The 21,405-nt window shown below is 36.8% G+C and overlaps 1 protein-coding gene across 2 annotated transcripts; it reads left to right on the plus strand.

The window, feature by feature from the left end:
* The first annotated feature begins 3 nt into the window (after nt 1-3).
* On the plus strand, nt 4-21,097 carry LOC127866054 (polycystic kidney disease protein 1-like 2). Of its 2 annotated transcripts, none has more exons than XM_052406359.1 (11): nt 4-267; nt 1,961-2,131; nt 2,476-2,636; nt 3,014-4,091; nt 4,913-5,042; nt 5,920-6,143; nt 13,228-13,594; nt 14,473-14,669; nt 15,547-16,030; nt 16,742-17,302; nt 18,144-21,097. In XM_052406359.1, exons 1-11 carry the CDS (start codon nt 151-153, stop codon nt 18,335-18,337), a joined length of 3,684 nt encoding a protein of 1,227 aa, XP_052262319.1. In that variant the 5' UTR covers nt 4-150; the 3' UTR covers nt 18,338-21,097. The 2 variants fall into 2 exon arrangements, with proteins under 2 accessions (XP_052262319.1, XP_052262318.1); XM_052406358.1 differs by having other exon boundaries at nt 5-267; nt 5,917-6,143.
* The last annotated feature ends 308 nt before the right edge of the window (nt 21,098-21,405 follow it).

Here is a 21,405-nt window from a genome sequence, read left to right on the forward strand (position 1 = left end):
ATTGAACATATTATTATTAAGAGTAAGTAAGTAAATACGATTATCATTTTCATATTCAGTAATGTTGTTTCAGTTTCCAGTCGACAGGAATTAGTGCCCCCCTCACCCACCAGCTCAGAGCCTCAGTGCACAAGCTGAGTCTGAGCAAGAATGGGGGAGGAGCTGCATGACAACCATGCAGTGCTGATGCTTCTCTGTCTGGTTCTCAGCCTCTACATTCTTTGCGTCCTCTGGGCCAGGAACCTGGACAGGAAAGACTTGCAAAAGGTTTGTAATGGTTGTACTTGTTGAACGTAGAGATGTTCTAATGGTCAGGAGAATATTTAAAAGAAATGAGCCCTGCTCTGGATATTTGGGGCTTAATGCATGTGCAAAAAATGTCATCCTGGATAAACCTGTTCAGTCTATTCAGGGCAACACTCTCCGCTACTGAGATAAATTTTCACATAACGAAAGTCTATTCTTAGCCAACATACAGTTTAGATGAAAGTGTCGTCCCTGATTAGCTTGAGGGAACAACACTTAACAAACATGCATTATGCCCTGTTTTCTCAGAGAAAAGAAGTCTTATCTCACTTAAATGTCGGAAGATAACTAACACAGAACAATACTTGTATTTTTAATGAAATGTCATGATATGTTTACTAACAAATCCTTAATGTTTTAATAGTCTACACTGATAATAATAGAAAGAAAAAAAGTTGAATAAAAATATTTCCTTCCCCGGGATCGGAGCCGGGATAGGCTGGAAGCAATAGCTAACGCGCTACCACTGCGCTACTCAGCAATTCATGTCAGTTAATGAAAATTTACGACTATGTTAATACTCAACATATTTTCAACAATATGGAGGGAAAGCTTTACAAAGGCTTTATAATGTTACAGACTTTGAGTGAGGATTATCGATTAATTAACAAACATTTTTAACAGTTTACTTTGTCAACAGCACTATTTTGCTTTTTTAAACATAATACATAAGCATTTTTTTTAATATATGACAATTATTTTAAAGGATTTCATTTTACTTAACTTTGAAAAAGTCTTTTTAAAGTCTTCAGATTTTACAAAACATAAATGCTATCAAAAGATTTAAAAAAAACAATACTGAAGAGTTTAGAATTTGTCTAAACTCTCCCCAGTTTCGAAATATTTATAACATAATTTATGAAATTGCCTTCAACAGCCTCACAAAGGAGAACTTTCTGTTGAATATGTTAAATCTGTTAAATATGTGAACATAATTATTATATGGCATTCTCTTATGTTACTGTCATGATGCACATGTTTTTGCAACAATGTATAGTTGTGGTTCTGATGTAACTTAAATTCTAAAACTCATAAGGATATAAGCATGTATAATTTTTATTCAGAGCAGAATTTGAAGAATTCTTAGTTTGCAAGGTGCATTTCATGACAAAATTGATGCTATTTCTTGTCAGCCATCACACGTTAGGTGACGTTTCTGACTTGGAGCCTGCTTGGAAATTACCACCACATGTAAGGCCCATTACTATATGAGCCTTGTTCTGAGAAAACTGGGCTTATTGCATGTGCGTAAAGTGTCATCCCAGATTAGCCTGTGCAGTCCGTACAGGCTTATCAGGTGGGACACTTTCCACCTAAACTTGATTTTCGGAAAGGAGGGACTTCCTTGAAACTAAAAATACCATAAAAGCGGAGAGTGTCATCCGCACAGGCTAATCTGGGACGACACTTTACGCACATGCATTATGCCCAGTTTTCTCAGAATGCGACTCATATTCTCTTCACATGATGCAAGCGTTATGGTCGCCATTATTTCCTGGTGTAATTTGTAGAAAAGCAATTGATTGATATGTACTGAAACAGTAGAATACAACAACTAATTAACCTTATCTAAATTAATAATATCCCTTTTGATATTAAATTATCTTGTCTGCAGTGCCCTATCATCATTTCCATTCATACTTTGTCTTTATAGTTGGCAGTTTCCCCGCTCATTGATAACGCTAACAGTGCCTGCTTCTATGAGTTGACAGTGTACACGGGGTTGCGTCTTGGGGCAGGTACCCAGTCCAATGTCAGCTTTGTACTGGCTGGTAACCATGGAAACACTGGGGTCAGGCTCCTGGGAGATGAAAAAGGACATAAGGTGCTGCCCGTTAATTTATTAGATTGGAAAAAAGAACATAAATATAATTCTTGCATATTTGCAATACAAAAGCTAATATTGTTTTGTATGGCTTCAATTTAAATAAAAAAAGATATAAAAAAAGTACAGACATATTTGTGAAACTGTTAATCTTGTAAAGTATTCTTTTACATGTAAGATTACTTAACTTGTCCTTTTTAAGAAAATGCATTCATTAATGAAGTAGAAATACTTGACTAAGCTTCTTGTCTTAAACAAAACTGTATTAGTCTCTACAAGCCTGCACATATAAAATTAATTATGTGTGACATCTTTATCATATATTACATCCTCCACATTTACAGCCATTTGTCCGAGGGTCAATCAACAAGTACCTGCTGGGTGTAGTTTGTCCTCTAGGCCCCCTCTCACACCTCCATGTCTGGCTTGAAGGCTCCGGGATAGGACACCAGAGCTGGTACCTTAGCAAAATTGTTTGTCGGGAACTGTTTTGCAAACAAAATGTGTAAGTATTAGTATAAAAGCATTGTCCATGACTGTCTCAACAATTCACTTTGTAGTCAAAAATGTTTTACCTAATTATGTGTTAAATATCCATATTTCATAAGATATTGCTATTTATATGCATTACTTGGTCAACATAGCATGTGCCTTTGCGCCAGCAGCTACCCTCTCTGCCACAATGACCACAAAACCTGGCATAACTTGATAGCAGACTGGTAAGCACCTAAAGAAACTGTGCAAATGTGCATGATTATCTGGAACTATGCTGGCCCAAAATGGAATAAGACCCATTTTTGCATGACAATACTAAAATAAAAATCAAAAGATTCTTCTTCAAGTGATGTGTTATTCCTGACGTTACTGCTGCCCCTGTTTCAGGTATGTATTTCCATGCAACCGCTGGCTCACTGCGGAAAAAGAGGTGCACCTCTTACCAGTTGCTTTCAAAGATTTGACCAGATTTGGCAACATTTTCTTCACTGAAACGAGAAAATGTTTGACTGATTCTCAGTTATGGAACTCTTTGTTGTCTCAGCCCACCAGGAACAATTTCACACGTGTGCAACGAGTCTCGTGCATTTTCTCTCTTGTGATGATGTCCATGTTAGCAAGCGCAATGTTTCATCAGGTAGCCAATGTGGCTACAAATTCCCAAGGATATACACTCGGTCCTGTGAAGTTTACATTACATGAAGTTTACATCAGTATTGTATCCAGTGTTGTAGTTTTTCCAGTAAGTTTAGTGACTGATCAGCTATTTAGGCGAAGTCAGGTTAGAGTTCAGGTAAGAGATGAGATTAATGCTTTGAAACAACCATCTTCAGCATTGTCGTTATTTAGAAACCTTTCCAGATTAAATGCATATAGATCCATGCAGATGACTACATTCTGCACAACAATATGTAAACATACAGAAAATGTCGAATATCACAACAAAACAAACATGTTCAATAGAAAAGGTTTGTTTAAATATCAAAAAATGGAAAATATAAGGACTAAAAGCAATACCTTTTTAACTTCCCTGAAATTGAATGCACATTCTTCATTTTCAAATCTTTCAAATGTCCAAATTAGTTCTGCAAATGTAAGGGAGAGCACTCAGTTTAGTTCTGCTAATATAAGGGAGAGCACCCAGTCTAGTTCTGCCAATATAAGGGAGAGCACTCAGTCTTGTTCTGCCAATATAAGGGAGAGCATGCAGTCTAGTTCTGCCAATATAAGGGAGATGACTGAGATGAGGACAGTAAATATAAGGGAGGTCACTCAGCCCCAAGGGCTTCTGCTCCCCCACTGGTGTGTGTACCTAGCCTGGGGCCTGGTGGTGCTCACATCAGCCCTTTCTGGATCCCTCACATGGCTGCTCAGTCTACAGTGGGGCAGGGAGAGGTCCCTGGCATGGCTTACATCAATGCTGCTAGCTGTGCTCGAAACCATTATGATCCTGCAACCTATGAAGGTGAGTAGTACTTCAAAAACTGATTCGAAATTTGGGAATTAACCCTGTACCACTCAGATACTTACATTGATGCGTTTGCAATCCCTTTGAAATATATAAATCACTTTAAGACCTTTCTTAATAGATGCAAGAATTTTAAGGCTTCATTCTAACCAAAGATACTGATGAGCTTCAAAAAGCATTAAACCTGAACAGACTGCAAGTGAGTCGCAGGCTGTTCTTGTTTTATGATGTTTGCATATAGCCTTTTCCGCTTTGAGCGGGAAAGGGTAAAGCTTTTTTCCTCATTGTTTTGTGTACATGTATATGCTGGATGTAAATTCACATGGACTATTCCAAAAATGTAGTGAATAGATCTACTTCAAATATTAATCACTTGGTCTTTGCAGCACCCATGCTGCATGTTTGTGGCATCCCTTTTTCCTTTTTAAAAATAAAATATTTTAAATCTTTATCCTTCTGATATTTTATGGAACTTTTGAAAGGAAAAATAAGTCATTAACTTATTGTGTCTTGTTCTGTGAAAGCTGGTCATAATGCATGTGCGTAAAGTGTCATCCCAGATTAGCCTGTGCAGTCCGCACAGGCTAATCAGGGACGACACTTTCCGCTTTTATGGTATTTTTAGTTTGAAGGAAGTCCCTTTTTACCGAAAATCAAGTTTGAGCGGAAAGTGTCATCCCTGATTAGCCTGTGCGGACTGCACAGGCTAATCTGGGAAGACACTTTACGCACATGCATTATGCCCAGTTTTATCAGAACAAGACACAACTTATTGAATTCATGAGTAGTCGCTCTTGATGTGTTTTTCTCTACTACAGATCATCTTAGTGGCCATGTTTGTAGCAGCTCTAAAGCCAAAATCAGATGAGCTTACAGAGAGGGGGGAGTGGCGGGGTCACGACATTCCAAATACTGGGAATGAAGGTTATGAGGCCACACCCAGTGAGAGTAGGTATTTGTCTAACTTGTAAATTATCATGTCTTATATTTAGACATATTCTGATTGAAATGGCATTATTGTACCCTACCGGTTTCACAGGAAGGGACTTCCTGTGCGTCTGTCTGTGCGTCTGTCTGTGCATCGGTCTGTGAGTCTGAACATCATACTTTTCTGGATCCTGCGATAACTTTAAAAGTTCTTAATATTTTTTCATGAAACTTAAAAATATGGATAGATGGCAATATGGACATTATGCACCTCATTTCATTTTGTTCCTACATCAAAAATTCTGGTTGCTGTGGCAACAAATATAAAAAAATATATTTAAAAAATTCTGACAATGGTGGAGCCGGTAGGGGACATATATTGCTTGTCAATAGTCTTGTCATATATTGATTGTTACTAACCATTGTTGCACTGTATAAAAACATACCTTGAAACTTTGTTAACTCAATTTCAAGCAGGAATTACAGAAATGCTTGAGTTATTGAAATTCATTTACCACAAAGAAATAAATTACCATAAAAAATAACCTATCACAATTTATCAGCATGATTGTGCAGATGGCATGTACTCTTTTGAACCTTTCTATTAGCTCAAAGGTCAAGATTAAACTTAGAGGTAAAAATGTCGAATTTGGACATACAACTGTTTGTCTGGAGTGTATCTTAATTATGTTTATCATATTTAAAAAACATTCCACACCCAAGCCTGTACTCCATAGGTAAAGGTCAAGGTCACACTTAAAGTCAAACATTTTTAGTTGTATAAGGTATCTTGACGATGCAACATTGTTGTACTTGATTTCATTAAAAATGTTTCAGACTAAACAAATCACCTGGTTAAAAAACAGTTCAACTAGACTTGTTTTTTTTACCTTAGCAGAGACAAGTCTGGGTGAGAACTTCCTGCATCATAAGAAGCTTCCAGAAATTCAAAGCAAGGGTCGACATGACCCTAGGATGTTTTGTATCGTCCAGGAGATTGCATTCTGCGTGATGTTCCTGCTGATCCTCATCCTCATTGCCAACCATCACAGGGACAATTACTCTTACAGAACAAAAGAAACCATTTTAAATGTCCTCTCATCAAGAAATAACCTTTCTATGGTACATAAATAGATAAATATTCATCCTAGAAAAACTATAATTTTGAACAAAATTATTTGGAAGTCACCATGACCTGACAAAACACTTTATTAATCATGGTGAAGAGAAGATATTCTCTCAAGATATCTATAACTATGTTAGTATAAATCTCACATGGTAAGCATACAGTGCTCAAGGTGAGCTATTGTGAGCATCTTATATCTGTCAGCATGCATTGTGGTGCGTCAAATTATTTTCGATGGCCTACGGCTTTCATATACAAGCATATCACTCTAGTGACATACATATAAGCTCGAGATCCACATGCATATCTAATATAGTCATTTTAGCGACCCTGTCTCAGGTTCTATAACACAGCTGAACATTGAGAAAGCTTGGTAAGTGACCACGTGGCATGCTCTTGAATTGTTTGAAATTCGAATGCGAATTGTTAATAGTGTTGTTGTTTGTTAAATATAGTATAGTATTTATTCAACGTTGTTGAATTGTAGGCTTTATTTAAAGCCCACATTTTTTCTTGACGATGTCAAGACGCAAGAGAAGTGGTAAACAAGACGATGTCTTTTCTCTCTCTGACCACAGTGAACACAATTCAGTTCATTACGAATCTGACACAAGTAATTCGAATGATTTAGGGTCGAATGACGAATAGGAGATAAAGAATTAATCCCCGCATTGAGCCCCACTGCCGTTAGTTGTACGCTAAGTAACGCGTAAGGATAAAGACGGAGGAATCACACGAGCGAGTAATGAGCCTCGTATTGACAAAAGCAACAACATCAACAAAAAGTTAATGAGGAAATTTGGGGTGATCTAGCACGTCACCGTCACCGTAGGGTTCAAACCACTGATCGTTTATTACGGGATACTCAGAATCTGGTTACTGCGGGTATGATACCCTTTTTAACATTGGCTAAACTCTTAAAGCCACATATTGGCAAAGCTCCAGAAATAAAAACGCTTATTGCAGATTCGTTGACAATGCTTGGCCAAGTCGAATTTAATATGAGTGTCCGGCGTAGGTATTTGTTGAGACCTTTCCTTAAACAAAAGTATTCTAGTATTTGCAATATCAATACACCTATGACAAGTTACTTGTTTGGTGATGATGTGAGTAAAGAAATGAAAAAGTGTGAAACTAGTGTAAGAGTTGGGAAATATCCCATGATCAAACCCACTTCTGTTGGTCCTATTAAGGACCGACGGGATAGATGAAGGGCTCGCCCATATGGCCGTGGAACATACGGCTCCAGCAGACAGGCGGCCGTGTCTGACTATGGGCAGTTTGGCCATAAACATGACTTCAAAAGCCAGAAGAAGTCCAGCACAACTGCACCTCAAGCCCCAATCTAAGCAAGGTCTTCAAAATAAAGGTAATTGAAAGCAATTCTGATAGATTGAAGGCTTGTTACAATGAATGGTTGGCAATAACATCAGATAATTAATGGGTACTTGAAACCATACAAGGATACAAAATTGTATTTGATAATCCTCCACATCAAAAGAAACCTCCAAATAAAATTTCATTCAATAATTATGAAAAATTATTAATTGATAATGAAATTGAAAATATGTTGTAGGATGGGGCTATTATTCCAACTGTTCATGAAAGTATTGAATTTATTTCAAATATTTTTTCTTGTACCAAAACCAAATGGAGAATTTAGACTGATAATAAATTTACGAAGTCTAAATGAATTTGTTCATTATGAACAATTTAAACAAGAGACATTTCCATTTGTTTTGGAATGAGTACAACCAAATGATTTTTTCACAAGTTTCGATTTTAAAAAGGCATATTGGTCAATACCCATTGACAAACAATATTTTAAATATCTAAAATTTGAGTGGAGGAATAAATTATATAATTTTGTGTGTCTCTGTTTTGGTTTAAGTTCAGCCTCTTATTGTTTTACCAAGGTATTAAAACCAGTGTACCGTAATTACTCTATGTTTTCGGACACTCTAAGTTTTCGGACACCCCTTTTTTTAGCAAAAATAATTATTATTCGTGACTCTTAATTTTCGGACACACGAGTTTTCGTCCATAATTTATGTCTCTAAGTTTTCGGACAGTATATTTTACAACGCTATTTTACCAAATTTCGTTCATGTTTTCGATATCTAATGACACTTTGATCATGGGGGTTTACAACCAGATTAACATCATAAAACATGACAGGTGCATGCCTGAGGGTAACGGACCATTACATTTGCGTTATTGGGTAAATAACCTTGTAAACCGGTATTAGACAATGGTTTCGCCTGATAGCTTAAGCGTTCTGACAATTACCAGGGGTAGTGCCAATTAACAGTTCAATTATCTACCGCAAAGGTACTACCCCTTCTCCGTAAAAAAACTGTGACAAATACTAAACGCTTCAAAGTGTGATGCACCCTATTGCAAGTTTTACGAACAATGGAAGGTATTAGACAACAACTATCTGAAATGAACAAACAAAGAATTCATAGTTTGCTTTTTTATTGCGTTAATTACAGGTTCATACTAGCGAGTATCGGTACATTACATGCTCATCTTTAAACTGGTTGGTCAAAGTACAACCTTGTAGTAACTTTCTGTAAAATAAATTAAGCACTTAAAATTATTTAAAATGCAATGTAAACATACATAATTGTAATTTATACTGAATGGCATGGTATTTTACAAGCGCGTGCTATAACCGGTAGTCGTTGATACAATGGACTCTATTTTCTGACACATCAATTTTCGACTCTTAAGTTTTCGGACACCTGTATTTTGTGAATATTTTTCGTATCTAAGTTTTCGGACACGAAAATTTTTTATTATTTTTAAGTGTCCGAAAACATAGAGTAATTACGGTATGCTTTTTCTGAAAAAATGGGCATTAGTTGTTCATACTATATTGATGATAGTATCAATATGCATGGAAAAAAGGAAATATGTAAAACCAACATGGACATGATGAGTAAAAAATTGGAATCTTTAGAATTTATCATAAATGATGAAAAGTCAGTAAAAATTCCTACTCAAAGACTAACCTATTTTGGTTACATAATTGATTCTGTCTTGTTCATGGTTTTTTTGCCTGAAAATAAAATTTGTAAAGTTAAAAGTTTTGGTGAACATTTATTGACAAAGAAAGTGGTTAAGATCAGAGATCTAGCATCCTTTATTGGTTTGATAATTAGTACATTTTTTGCAATATTAGAAGGACCACTCCATTATAGAACTTTAGAAAGATGTAAAGTTCAGGCATTGAAAGTTTCAACAGATTTTTAGTGAACATTGATTCAAAAAAATGGCAGGAAAATAAGACCAGACCGTATATCTTTCACTATACAAACTGATGCTTCTTGTGAAGGTTATGGCTAATTTTTTGTTGACACGAAGCAAGCTTCTGGTGGGCGTTGGTCAAACGAAGAATCATTGTTTCATATTTATTATTTAGAGTTGCTAGCAATTTTCTTTGCATTGAAGACCTGGCTTTGCAATAACACATGTATTCATGTAGCCATACAGAGTGACAGTACCACAGCTATATCATATCTTAATAATATGGGTGGTATGAATTCTAAAGAAATGGATAGATAAACGAAAAAGATATGGAAATGGTGCATTAAAAGAGATATATATCTTTCTGCTTTTCATTTGCCAGGCCTCTCCAATATTCAGGCAGATTATTTTTCTAGAATTTTTTCAGATACCTCTGAATGGAAATTAAAAACATCAGTTACTGAAAGATTGTTTTCACAGTTGATGAATCCAAATATAGATGTTTTTGCATCTCGATTAAATAAACAATTGGCAAACTATGTGTCATTGACCCCAGATCCTGAAGCCTTATATACAGATGCTTTCTCTTTAAACTGGTCAAAATGGAAACCCTATATTATCTTCCCGCCATTTCGTTTACTCGGCATGGTGTTGAATAAAATAAAGGAGGATCAGGTTAAAGCAGCATTGTTAATATGTCCATTATGGCCTAATCAGACATGGTTTCCATTGTTTTTGGACTCACTTGTTTCTATTCCTGTCAGGTTGCCGCGACACAAGGACCTACTTACCCTTCCTTGCAACAACGAGTTGCATCCAATGAAAAAACATCTGCAGTTGGTTGGAGCGATTGTGTCAGGAGAGAATTGCAGAATTGTGGCATTCCGCAAATCGCTATTGACTCATTCTTCCAAAGCTGGCGGCCAGGAACAAGAAAACAGTACTCATCCGCATGGACACGATGGCATATGTGGTGTAATCTCCTGATGTGCAATCCCATTAAACCGCTTGAAAGTGACATAATATCGTATTTGCTTTATTTAAAACAGTTGAAAAAATAATATAGTGTTATATGTTGTCAAAAGTCAGTGATTTTAGAGACGGTCAAGATTGTAAATCCTTACATTGTTTTGAATTTTAATATACTTAATAGATTTATGAAGGGTCTAAATAGAGAGATTCCTCCAAAACCTAGGTATGTTGACACATGGGATGTAGGAAAGGTACTAAATGTTATTGCAAAATGGATGCCTTTACAATCCCTTTCATTGAAACTTTTAACATTTAAACTTGTGTCTTTAGTGGCTTTGTGTACTGCAGCAAGAGCGCAGTCTCTGAAAGCTTTGAATATTGATCATTTGTGTATAAATGAAGATGTTGCAATTTTTGATTGTGGTGATCAGTTGAAAACAACTAAACCAGGAAAAAAAAATTGTTCTAAAATTATGTTTGTATGAGGAACATGAGTTGTGTCCAGTATTGACATTGAAGTATTATTTGAAATGTACACAGTTTTTGAGAAAAGATTCTCAATTGTTTGTTTCTTTTAAAAATTATAAAGCAGTCTCTACAAGCACTTTAGCTTGTTGGTTAAAAAATGTACTTCTATTAGCAGGAATAGACATTGTTAAATATAAAGCTCATTCGTATTGGGGAGCTTCACCATCTGCAGCTTCTAGGGCTGGGTGTAAAATGTCCAAAATTCTCAAGACCACTAATTGGTCTTCAGCAAAAAAAATTAAGGCATTTTATCTTAGAGATGTGCAAAATGATGATATTGCAAGTAACTACCAGAATTGTGCATTGAGTTCATGGTAGTCGGATTAAAAAATATTAAATTCAAGATGTTTCATATTGTTATGAATTGTTTTAAGCAGAATTGTTTTTAGATTTATATCTCTTTTCTGCATAATATTAGTCAACTTTGCAATATTGAATCTTATGTTATGTTCAGATGATGCTAAAGTATATAAAGCAAAGTAATATAGACTGTATGTGGCATCTAAAGTAAATTAAATGTAGTTGGTTATATTTATGTTGTCTTCACTTTAAACATGCTTGTATATGAGAGCCGTAGGCCATCAAAAATATTGAACCCCCCATCCAAGCATTTTGTGCTGGATGGTGGGGCATTATTGGAGAATGGCCGGAGACCGAAATATACATGCACCCTCCCTTTTACTCCCACCCTGTTTTCATTGATAAATATTTGCTAGTGGTTGGAATTTTGTGTAGCAATACTTACACAATGATAAAGTTTAAATAAGGATTTAACATATGCTTTTTTCTAATAATGTAATATGCATATGTTTATCATTTGGTTTTTTCTAAGAAGCCAACATAAATTTCTTTAAAACTATGAGATGTGCATGTGGATATCGAGCTTATATGTATGATTGGTTACGTGGTGTAAGGTCATTTTTTTACCTTTAAAGTGCGACTATTTTGCGGGTCCCTAGAGTGATATGCTTGTATATTTCGGCCTCTGGCCATTCTCCAATAATGCCCCACCATCCAGCACAAAATGCTTGGTTGGGGGGTTCATTTTAGCTAGTTACCACTCTAGAGGCCACATTTTGCATCCAATCTTGATGAAACATGGTAAGAATGTTTATCTTGACAATATCTAGGGAAATCTTGAATGTGGGTCATGGGCATCTGAGAACTAGTTAAAATCTTATAAAGAAGTTGTTTTCTCTCTAGAGGCCACATTTATGTTTTACTCTTAATGAAAATTAGCCAGATTATTGGAATATCTAGGCTGACTTTAAATCTGACTCTACATAGTTTTAAAATTTGGTCGCAAGGTCAAATCTTAGAAAAACCATGTTACCGATTTAGAGGGAAAATATTTGACTCAATCTTGAATAAACTTGGTTGAACTGTTCATATTGAAATTTTCAAAGCTGAGTTTGAATCATGGTTATTTGTGATCAAAACAAGATCACCAGGACAAATCTTAGAAAAACCTTGTTACCATTCTAGAGGCTACATTAATGACACAAGGTTTATTAAAATTGGTTATGATATTTATCTTGACAATATATAGGCATAATGTGAATGTGGGTCATAAATAGGTTAAAAAACTAAGTGACCACAGTAGGTAAAATCTGAGTAAAAATTGTTACCTCTCTAGAAGCCACATATATGACTCAATCAAGATGAAACTTGGTAAGAATATTTATCTTGCAAGTATCTAGGCTGACTTTGAATTTGGGTCATTGGGTAAATAAAACTTTCACCAGATCAAATTTAATAAAAACCTAGTAATCCCTCTTAAAGATACATTTATGACATAGCTAGGCTAAGTTCAAAGTTGGTCATGTTCATCCAAAAAGTAGGTCACCAACAAAGTCTGCAAGGGCTAATCAGGGACTACACTTTTCACCAAAAAGAAATTTTCGCTTTATAAAAGAGACTTTCTTTAAACGGAAAAAAACCATATAAGCCCAAGACATCCTTTAAAAAAATAGCACCATAAAATCAGAAAGTGTAATTCCTGATAAGTGTGGGCACACTGCACAGGCAAATCTGGGATGACATTTTATGTACATGCATTAACCCTTTCAGCGCGGGAACCGAATTTTAAAGGCCTTTGCAAACAATTTGGATCCAGATGAGATGCCACAGAACGTGGCGTCTCATCAGGATCCAAACTGTTTGCTATTCTGATAGTATTCTTTGAAAAAAATTCGAAATAAATGCTAATTTTAGAAATTCAGCAGAAGACATTTTAGCTGACGACAAATTTCCCAGCATGCAAAGGGTTAAGCCCCTTTTTCCCAGATCGCTGCTCATATTCATTTACTATTCAAATGTGCATTGTAGATACGCAGTATCCGTGGTATCTGGTTATGGCTGAATAACCAGGTGATACCTGCCCTCTACCTGGAGAAGGACTGGAACAACCGGCCCCTCTCTGGGGATGACAGAGGACTCATAGCAACACAGGGGCCCCTTCCAGGGGATGGTACAGGAGTCAACAGGCCTGTCCCTGGGGACGGTATGGGAGTCATAGACAACAGGTCCCTTCCTGGGGACGGTATGGGAGTCATAGACAACAGGTCCCTTCCTGGGGACAGTACAGGAGTCATTGACAACGGGTCCCTCCCTGGGGACAGTATTGGAGTCATAGCGACACAGGCAGCCTACAGGGTGGGGCCTGTCAGACTGAGGCAGCAAAGAGTCACACCTGGTAAGAGTCTATTGGGTTAATGTGAATATTATAGCCAATGCAGTAGCAAAATGAGTTTTACAATGAGATGTGGTTTGGGAAAAAGGGGCTAAATTCACGTGTGCAAAGTGTCCTCCCACCGCTCCCATATTCTTTTCTAAAACCCAAAAGCTCAGCAGTTTCATACTAGTATTAAGTGTCTTAAATTATGTAGAAGTCCTCTACAACTATTTTTAACATAATTTTCGGGTTTTTAATGTCAATGTTCTGTGGGTTTAAATGGTTACAAGAACTTGATGGTACAATTACTTTAAAATTGTAATATACTGCCAGACGATTTGTACATGTTATGTAACAGTTATCATCTACAAAGATTGGTCATATTTCACCCATGTGGTCAAATCTTGCCAAGCCCTGGGAGTTTCACAGTTTTAGAAGCCTTCACCAGCAAAATGAAAATTCAATCTTTTAAAATTTCCTAGGATGAGACGTTTGATAATTTGATGTTTTAAATATGTAGTCGTCATCAATAAAGATTGTTCCAATTATAATCCTGGTATAATAATTGGCCACAACTTGGATGTGCAATGTCACATCACATTTAAATATCTCATATGAGCATTTGTGACTCTAAGGCCACATTTGTTAAAATAGATTATATTTAACCCTTTGCATGCTGGGAAATTTGTCGTCTGCTAAAATGTCGTCTGCTGAATTTCTAAAATTAGCATTTTCTTTGATTTTTTTCAAAGAATACTATCAGAATAGCAAACAGTTTGGATCCTGATGAGACGCCACGTTCTGTGGCGTCTCATCTGGATCCAAACTGTTTGCAAAGGCCTTCAAAATTCGGTTCCCGCACTGAAAGGGTTAAAACTGACACATGCATGCTATTTCAGATGTGTGTAAGCGTGCTTGCCAAGTAGTGCGGTATGTCACCAGATGCAGATTCGACTGGTTCCATGGTCATGATGACACAGGGGACTATCAGGAAGGCTGGGTTGCCAGGGGTAACCACTCTAAGAACACAACCAGTCCCAGCTCGTGGGTGTACCACTCCTTCGTGGACCTAGATGGAATACCCTACCTAGGAGAGGTGGGCTAAATGTTTGTACAATTGTATGTTGTTAATGTCAACGGTACTAATAAAAGACCTTGTATGTAGCATTTAAAAGTTAATTGAAACATTGTCATTTTGATTGTGTGTTTATATAATATCAATTATATTAGAGCAAGTATAGTTGTGACATAGACCATGCTAATGTAAGAGGACACTCAATATTTTTGCTTACAAAATGTATAATGTGTGTGCTAAATCAAATTTTATTTTGCATGTGTATATAGAGAATAACACGTTACTGCCTGATAGTTTTGTAATATATCAGGTGAGGCTTAATTGATTTGTGCCAAGCCGGATATATCACAAATTGATCAGGCAGTATTCTGTTTTTCTGTTCATCTTACCTCTACGTCCCCCAATTTATAAGAAAAATGGATAAAAAGGTACAACACTGCATTTTTGGCAGGAATGAATGTGATTTTTGACTTTTGATGTGTTTATAATAATATCATAAGTACTTGCGCTTAATATTTGTAAAAATGTTTTGTGCTGTTAGTGTTGCTTTTTGTGTATAAAATATTTAACATGTTGGTATCAAATTGTTTGTCCTGTTGGATCTGATTCTATTTTAATTAAATGGTAGCTTTATAATTGATTATAATGAACTACCTCCAAACATTGACGGATATAACAACTTCTTGTTGAACTGATATAAAAATATATATCAGTCAGCGTTTTATCAGGCAGATATCAATGTAGCGGTATGATAAATATCTATACAGGTTTGTATGATGGATTTATATAATCTTTGCTTAAAAAATACCAGCATAAATATCTATTTATTGATGATCTGTGATGTGACAGCGAGAAATATAATGCATTCAAATCATTATTCTATTCGGTTCCCTTTCAGCTCAGTGTGTACAACGGGGGAGGCTATGTAACTGATCTGATTGGTTCACCAGGTCATGTGACCCAGATTACAACTCAGCTAGAACACCACAACTGGATCGACCAACATACGCGGCTACTCACAGTCGAGTTCACTGTGTACAACCCTAACACAAACCTGTTCACAAACGTCCAAATAGCTTTTGAACTGCCCTCTATGGGTCATGTTGTAACCCGCTCCCAAATCTTCACGTTCCGTTTGTTTCCCTACCATGGAGGCTATGGAAGAGTCATGATGCTTTGTGAGTTAGCTGCCCTTGGCTGCATGCTGTATTGTATTGGTCTTCAGGTTAACCAGCTAAGAAGAAACGGCAGACAACATTTTCAGAGGTTCTGGAACTGCTTTCAATTTCTAACATTGCTTGGGTCTGTGGCATGTATGGTAATGTATGTGGTGCGGCATGCATTGACATCCATTACCCTTGGAAAATTGAAACAACTGCAAGGTAACTATACGTGAAAAAACTACATAAATTCATGATAGCATCTCTTTTAATTTTACTTGTTATACTATATAGTACACTGTTGGAAAATAGTGCGGTCTTTGATTAGTTACATGTTTTTTTATGAAGTTACAGAGATGATATTAAAAAAAATATATGTTATCAAACTGAAATTCCATGCTCAGAGGAAGAAGTTGTTTGTTTACATTCAGTGTTAAAAAGGGAAATGTTTTGAAATCTTCAGTTATGGCTTAAATATAAGAATATGGCTATCAAACAAAGACATCTTTTGATTGTTGGCTCACATGAAGTGTTGATGGTGAGCTTTTATAATCAGTCTATGTGAGGGGTCTGTCATCACATGTTGGGAGTTGTCAAATTTTGGAAGGCCAGTTTTAATCTTGATCAAGTTAGGTCATAACCTAGGTCACCAGGTCCAGTCTTTGATGGTTCAATCCCCACTGTGGGAGCGTTCTTTAGATTTCCCCCACCAAGTACTAGTTCTCGTCCCAGGAAACAGACTTGAGAGCGTTGCAAATAAGCATTAGGCTTTCTATGCAATCAAGCTATAATAAAAAGGTTTAAACTAATTGGTTTACCTTGACCTTAGAGATATCATGGTCCTTTTGTACCTTATTCAACTAATAACTTAAAATCTATATTTAAAGAAAGCCAAGTATTTCATAGTATTAACTGCTGTAATGTTGTTTGCAGGTCAGTTTTACAACTTCCAGCGCCTTGCTGTATCGGACGAGATGTATCAGACTCTGCTGGCCTTCCTAATAGTTGCCTCCGTAGTGAAACTCATCCACATTCTACGCTTCAACAGAAGAATGTCCATGCTGTCGAACACCCTTAAACTGTTTACTGGGGAACTGTCTATGTTTTCCCTTGTATTTGCGGTTGTCATGGTTGCCTTTGTATCCTGTGGACATTTCCTGTTTGGAGCCAAAGTTGTGGGTTTCAGGAGCTTCATGAAAGGCTGTGAGACCATGATGTGCTTCATGCTCGGCAACATTGACTTTCAGTCCATAGTCAGCAGTCAGCACATACTTGGGCCAGCATACATCTTTGTATTTTTCTCCTTTGTGTTGTTCATTTTGATGAACACTTTTGTGACAATATTGAATGAAGCCTTCACTGTGGTGCATAAGGATGTTGTGTCTGAGAAGAATGAGTTTGAGAACTTAGAGTTTGTGAGGGGCCGCTTGAAGGTGTGGCTTGGAGTGGGATTGGATAAGATGTTGGCAATCTTGAAAGAGAGATTCTGGAAAAGTAAGCACTCAATCTGAGGACTACAAGTGGTAACTGATATACAACATGTAAAGGTCCGCACTGGCTACTCCGGGACGACACTTTCTGCTTGTATGATATTATTGTTTAAAGGCAGTCTCTTCATAGCAAAAAACCAGTTTAGGTGGAAAGTGTTATCCCTGATAAGCCTGTGCAGACTGTGCAAGCTCATGTGGGACAACTTTTTATGCCCATTTATTTAGGCTTGTTTTTCCAGAAAAAGGCTCAAATGATTACGGTTCAATATTTTGTCATACATGTATGTTAGTATTAACATAATTAATATAACAAAATACAATTACCAGGTTTGCACTTTCATGATTTATGCATTCAATTAATTTGACTTGTATTAAAAAGTCTTTTTTTTTTTAAACTTGTAACTATCACTTTCCTTACTTATATTGTGGTCATAACCCGTGTTGTCTCATCTCTAGTTATGTAACAGTATTTACCTGTGCAGTCCACACAGGCTAATAAGGGACGACACTTTCTGCTTTAATGATATTTTTGTTCAAGAAAGTCTCTTCTTAGCAAAATCAAGTTTAGGTGAAAAAAAAGTGTCCCAGATTAGCCTTTGTAGTCTGCACAGGCTAATCTGGCATGACACTTTACATTAAACCCCCTTTTCACAGAGCAGGGATCATATAAATTTTTAATTGCAAGTTTATCATTATAAATATCAGACTGTATTTCAAAACATTTTTATATCAGATTTCCTTTAATGCTTATAACTAAAAATAATTAGTTTCATAAAGCAGTTAGTTTGGAATTTTGTGAGGAAATAAGAAACACATGTGCTTTCAATTTTTTTTTAACTTTTCAGAAATTAAAAGTAAGACTAAGGCCTCCCATACACAACAGTACACGTTGACTGACTTGGATCATCGGCTGGACCGTCTGCTGTGCATCCTTGACAACCAAGGTCTGGGTTGCCATAGTGATACAGGAGCAAAAGAGCAAACGGGCACTGTGGGGATGGTCATGTTGGAGCACGGGAAACTGAGAGATTGGGTTTGATGCAATAAAGCCTTGAATGTGGATACCAGCCTAACTGGATGGAAAATTTGTATACTGATTTTTAATTTCTTATAAGACAAATAAGTTGTTCTTTAACTCCACATTAGTGTTAAATTATGAATAGATCTAAATCTATTAAAATATAGCTGATTGGTTGATTACACTCACTTATTTGGATGCAAGGATTTGTCAGAAATTTTGGTTTGTTGGATATTGTTTATTTAAAAAAAACTGGTTTTCAGAAACAATTGGAACGTATAGTTGCATTAAATTTATTGGTACATGTAGTATGATTAAATCTAAAATTGTTGCGAGAAAATTGATCTTCATTGTAAAAACTGTTTACAAGTCACGAGGTCCACTTACTGCCAAATTGTGGCACTTTATATGAGCCGCACTCTTCAAAAATGGCACTTAACCCATTTATGCTTAGTGGACTCTCCCATCCTTCTAAATTGAATCAATTTATTTCCAATATGAGGGATGTCTAGAATATTTATTTCTATATTTAGAATATATCTTACAGAAATTCCTTTAAGCAAACAGCGCAGACCCAGATGAGATGCCGCATCATGCGGCGTCTCATCTGGGTCTACGCTGTTTGCCAAGGCCTTTTTTCTAGACGCTAGGCATAAATGGGCTAATACATGTGCGTAAAGTTTTATCCCAGATTAGCTGTGCAAGGACAACACTTTTCGTTGATTTTTTTTTCATTTGAAGGAAGTCTGTTTTCAGCCAAAATCCAATTAAGGTTAACCTTGTAATAGCTAATTGGCCTGTGTAGACTGTACATGCTTATCTTGCGCATGACTTTAGCCCCATGACTTTAGCCCCATGACTTTAGCCCCATGACTTTAGCTCCATGACTTTAGCCCTATGACTTTAGCCCCATGACTTCAGCCACATGACTTTAGCCACATGACTTTAGCCCCATGACTTTAGCACCATGACTTTAGCCCCATGACTTTAGCCCCATGACTTTAGCCCTATGACTTAAGCCCCATGACTTTAGCCACATGACTTTAGCCCCATGACTTTAGCCACATGACTTTAGCCACATGACTTTAGCCCCATGACTTTAGCCCCATGACTTAAGCCCCATGACTTTAGCCCCATGACTTTAGCCACATGACTTTAGCCCCATGACTTTAGCCCCATGACTTTAGCCCCATGACTTTAGCCCCATGACTTTAGCCCCATGACTTTAGCCCCATGACTTTAGCCCCATGACTTTAGCCCCATGACTTTAGCCACATGACTTTAGCCACATGACTTTAGCCCCATGACTTTAGCCCCATGACTTAAGCCCCATGACTTTAGCCCCATGACTTTAGCCACATGACTTTAGCCCCATGACTTTAGCCCCATGACTTTAGCCCCATGACTTTAGCCCCATGACTTTAGCCCCATGACTTTAGCCCCATGACTTTAGCCCCATGACTTTAGCCCCATGACTTTAGCCCCATGACTTCAGCCCCATGACTTTAGCCCCATGACTTCAGCCCCATGACTTTAGCCCCATGACTTTAGCCCCATGACTTTAGCCCCATGACTTTAGCCCCATGACTTCAGCCCCATGACTTTAGCCCCATTTTCCCAGAGGGAGGCTCATATGAAATCTGTGTATTGGACATTAACAATTTTGTGATGCTTGATATGCTGTTTGTCAATCCCTCGATTACACTTTCTTGCCCAGGCGTGCAATTTAACTACTGGCTGAAATTTAAACCAAACTTTGTGAGAAGCTTCATAACAAAGAGCAGATGTGCAGATTACAAAGACATTTTGCTTCTGTGATATCTCTCAGATTTTTGGGACATCTGAAATAAGTGTAAGTTACAAAATCCTTGATTTGCTGGTCCAAAATGTTTCTAAGGGCAGATGTTCGAAAAAATGTTTTCCCTTTACAACTCAAATACTCTGTTAGACCTGTTTAAAGTCCCTTGGAAAATCAAATTAAGGTTTTGACCTATCAAAATAGATGCACATTTTAAAGGCTTCATTTCAAACCAAAAAAACGATACTGATAAGAAGAAAACAGCATAAACACTGAACAGATTGCACATTACGTGTATGATTGTTGCATATAGCCATTTCTTCGTTGCGTCTGAGTGAGGAAGGGAAGCTTGATTAACTTAAGATCAAGCATCTTGTCTGTAAATCTTAACTGTATGACATTCAATATTACTGCATGGGAATTTTAATAAATAGGACTAATAACCTTTTTATGCTCCCCCATTTTGGGGGGGAGCATATAGTCACCGCTTTGTCTGTCCGTGTGTGCTTCTGACTGTCTGTCCGTCTGTGCACAATTTTTGTCCGGGCTATTTCTCAGCAACTAATGACCGGAATTCAATGAAACTTTATGGGAAGCTTCACTGCCAAGAGGAGATGTGCATATTATCAGCGGGTTCTGGTCGGATGATTTTTTACAGAGTTATGGCCCTTTGAAATTTTCTATTAAAAAATTATTGTCCCCCCAACTACTGTGCCCTCAAGACGTTTCCTTTTATCTGAATATATAGTGCAATATTGTGACAAAAAAAAACTTTGGGGAGCATCATCCGTCTCCGAGGGTTTCTTGTTTCAATAAGTAGCCATCAATTTGATTTACAAAAGCATATTGTGGAGCATCCAACATTTGTGTTAATGTCTGTAATATATGTGTTCACCATGTTATGTTTGATGTGAATCACCCTTTAAGTGCCTTAAAACTGGTTATAATTTAAGATGTGTTAATGTTTAATATTAGTTTTTAGAAATACCATAACCTACAATAAAAATATTTTTATATATTAAGTGTAATATTCATATGTTTTTAACCATGAAAGGTAATTTAAGGAATATACGGAATATTACGCTAGTCAATTGTTCCATGTGTTTGTATCAGTCGAGTGGCTTGTGTGATGACATATCTGATGAGAGGCGGAGCCTCGAGTGTGATACGAAATAGAGCAAGCCAGGAAACTGATAAAACCACATGGAACAATTGACTAATGTAATATTCCTTTTATTATATACAACATTGAATAATTTAAGTTAAAACAAGGGCTGTTTGTAAAACATGC

This window comes from Dreissena polymorpha, chromosome 2 (genome assembly GCF_020536995.1).
Source record: "Dreissena polymorpha isolate Duluth1 chromosome 2, UMN_Dpol_1.0, whole genome shotgun sequence".
NCBI classification, from domain to species: domain Eukaryota; kingdom Metazoa; phylum Mollusca; class Bivalvia; order Myida; family Dreissenidae; genus Dreissena; species Dreissena polymorpha.

Coding starts and splice junctions, on each gene's coding strand:
- LOC127866054 (XM_052406358.1), top strand. CDS start 151: ATGGGGGAGGAGCTGCATGACAACCATGCAGTGCTGATGCTTCTCTGT. Junction 2,132..2,475: donor GAGATGAAAAAGGACATAAG/GTGCTGCCCGTT, acceptor CCACATTTACAG/CCATTTGTCCGAGGGTCAAT. Junction 6,144..13,227: donor CAAGAAATAACCTTTCTATG/GTACATAAATAG, acceptor TGTGCATTGTAG/ATACGCAGTATCCGTGGTAT.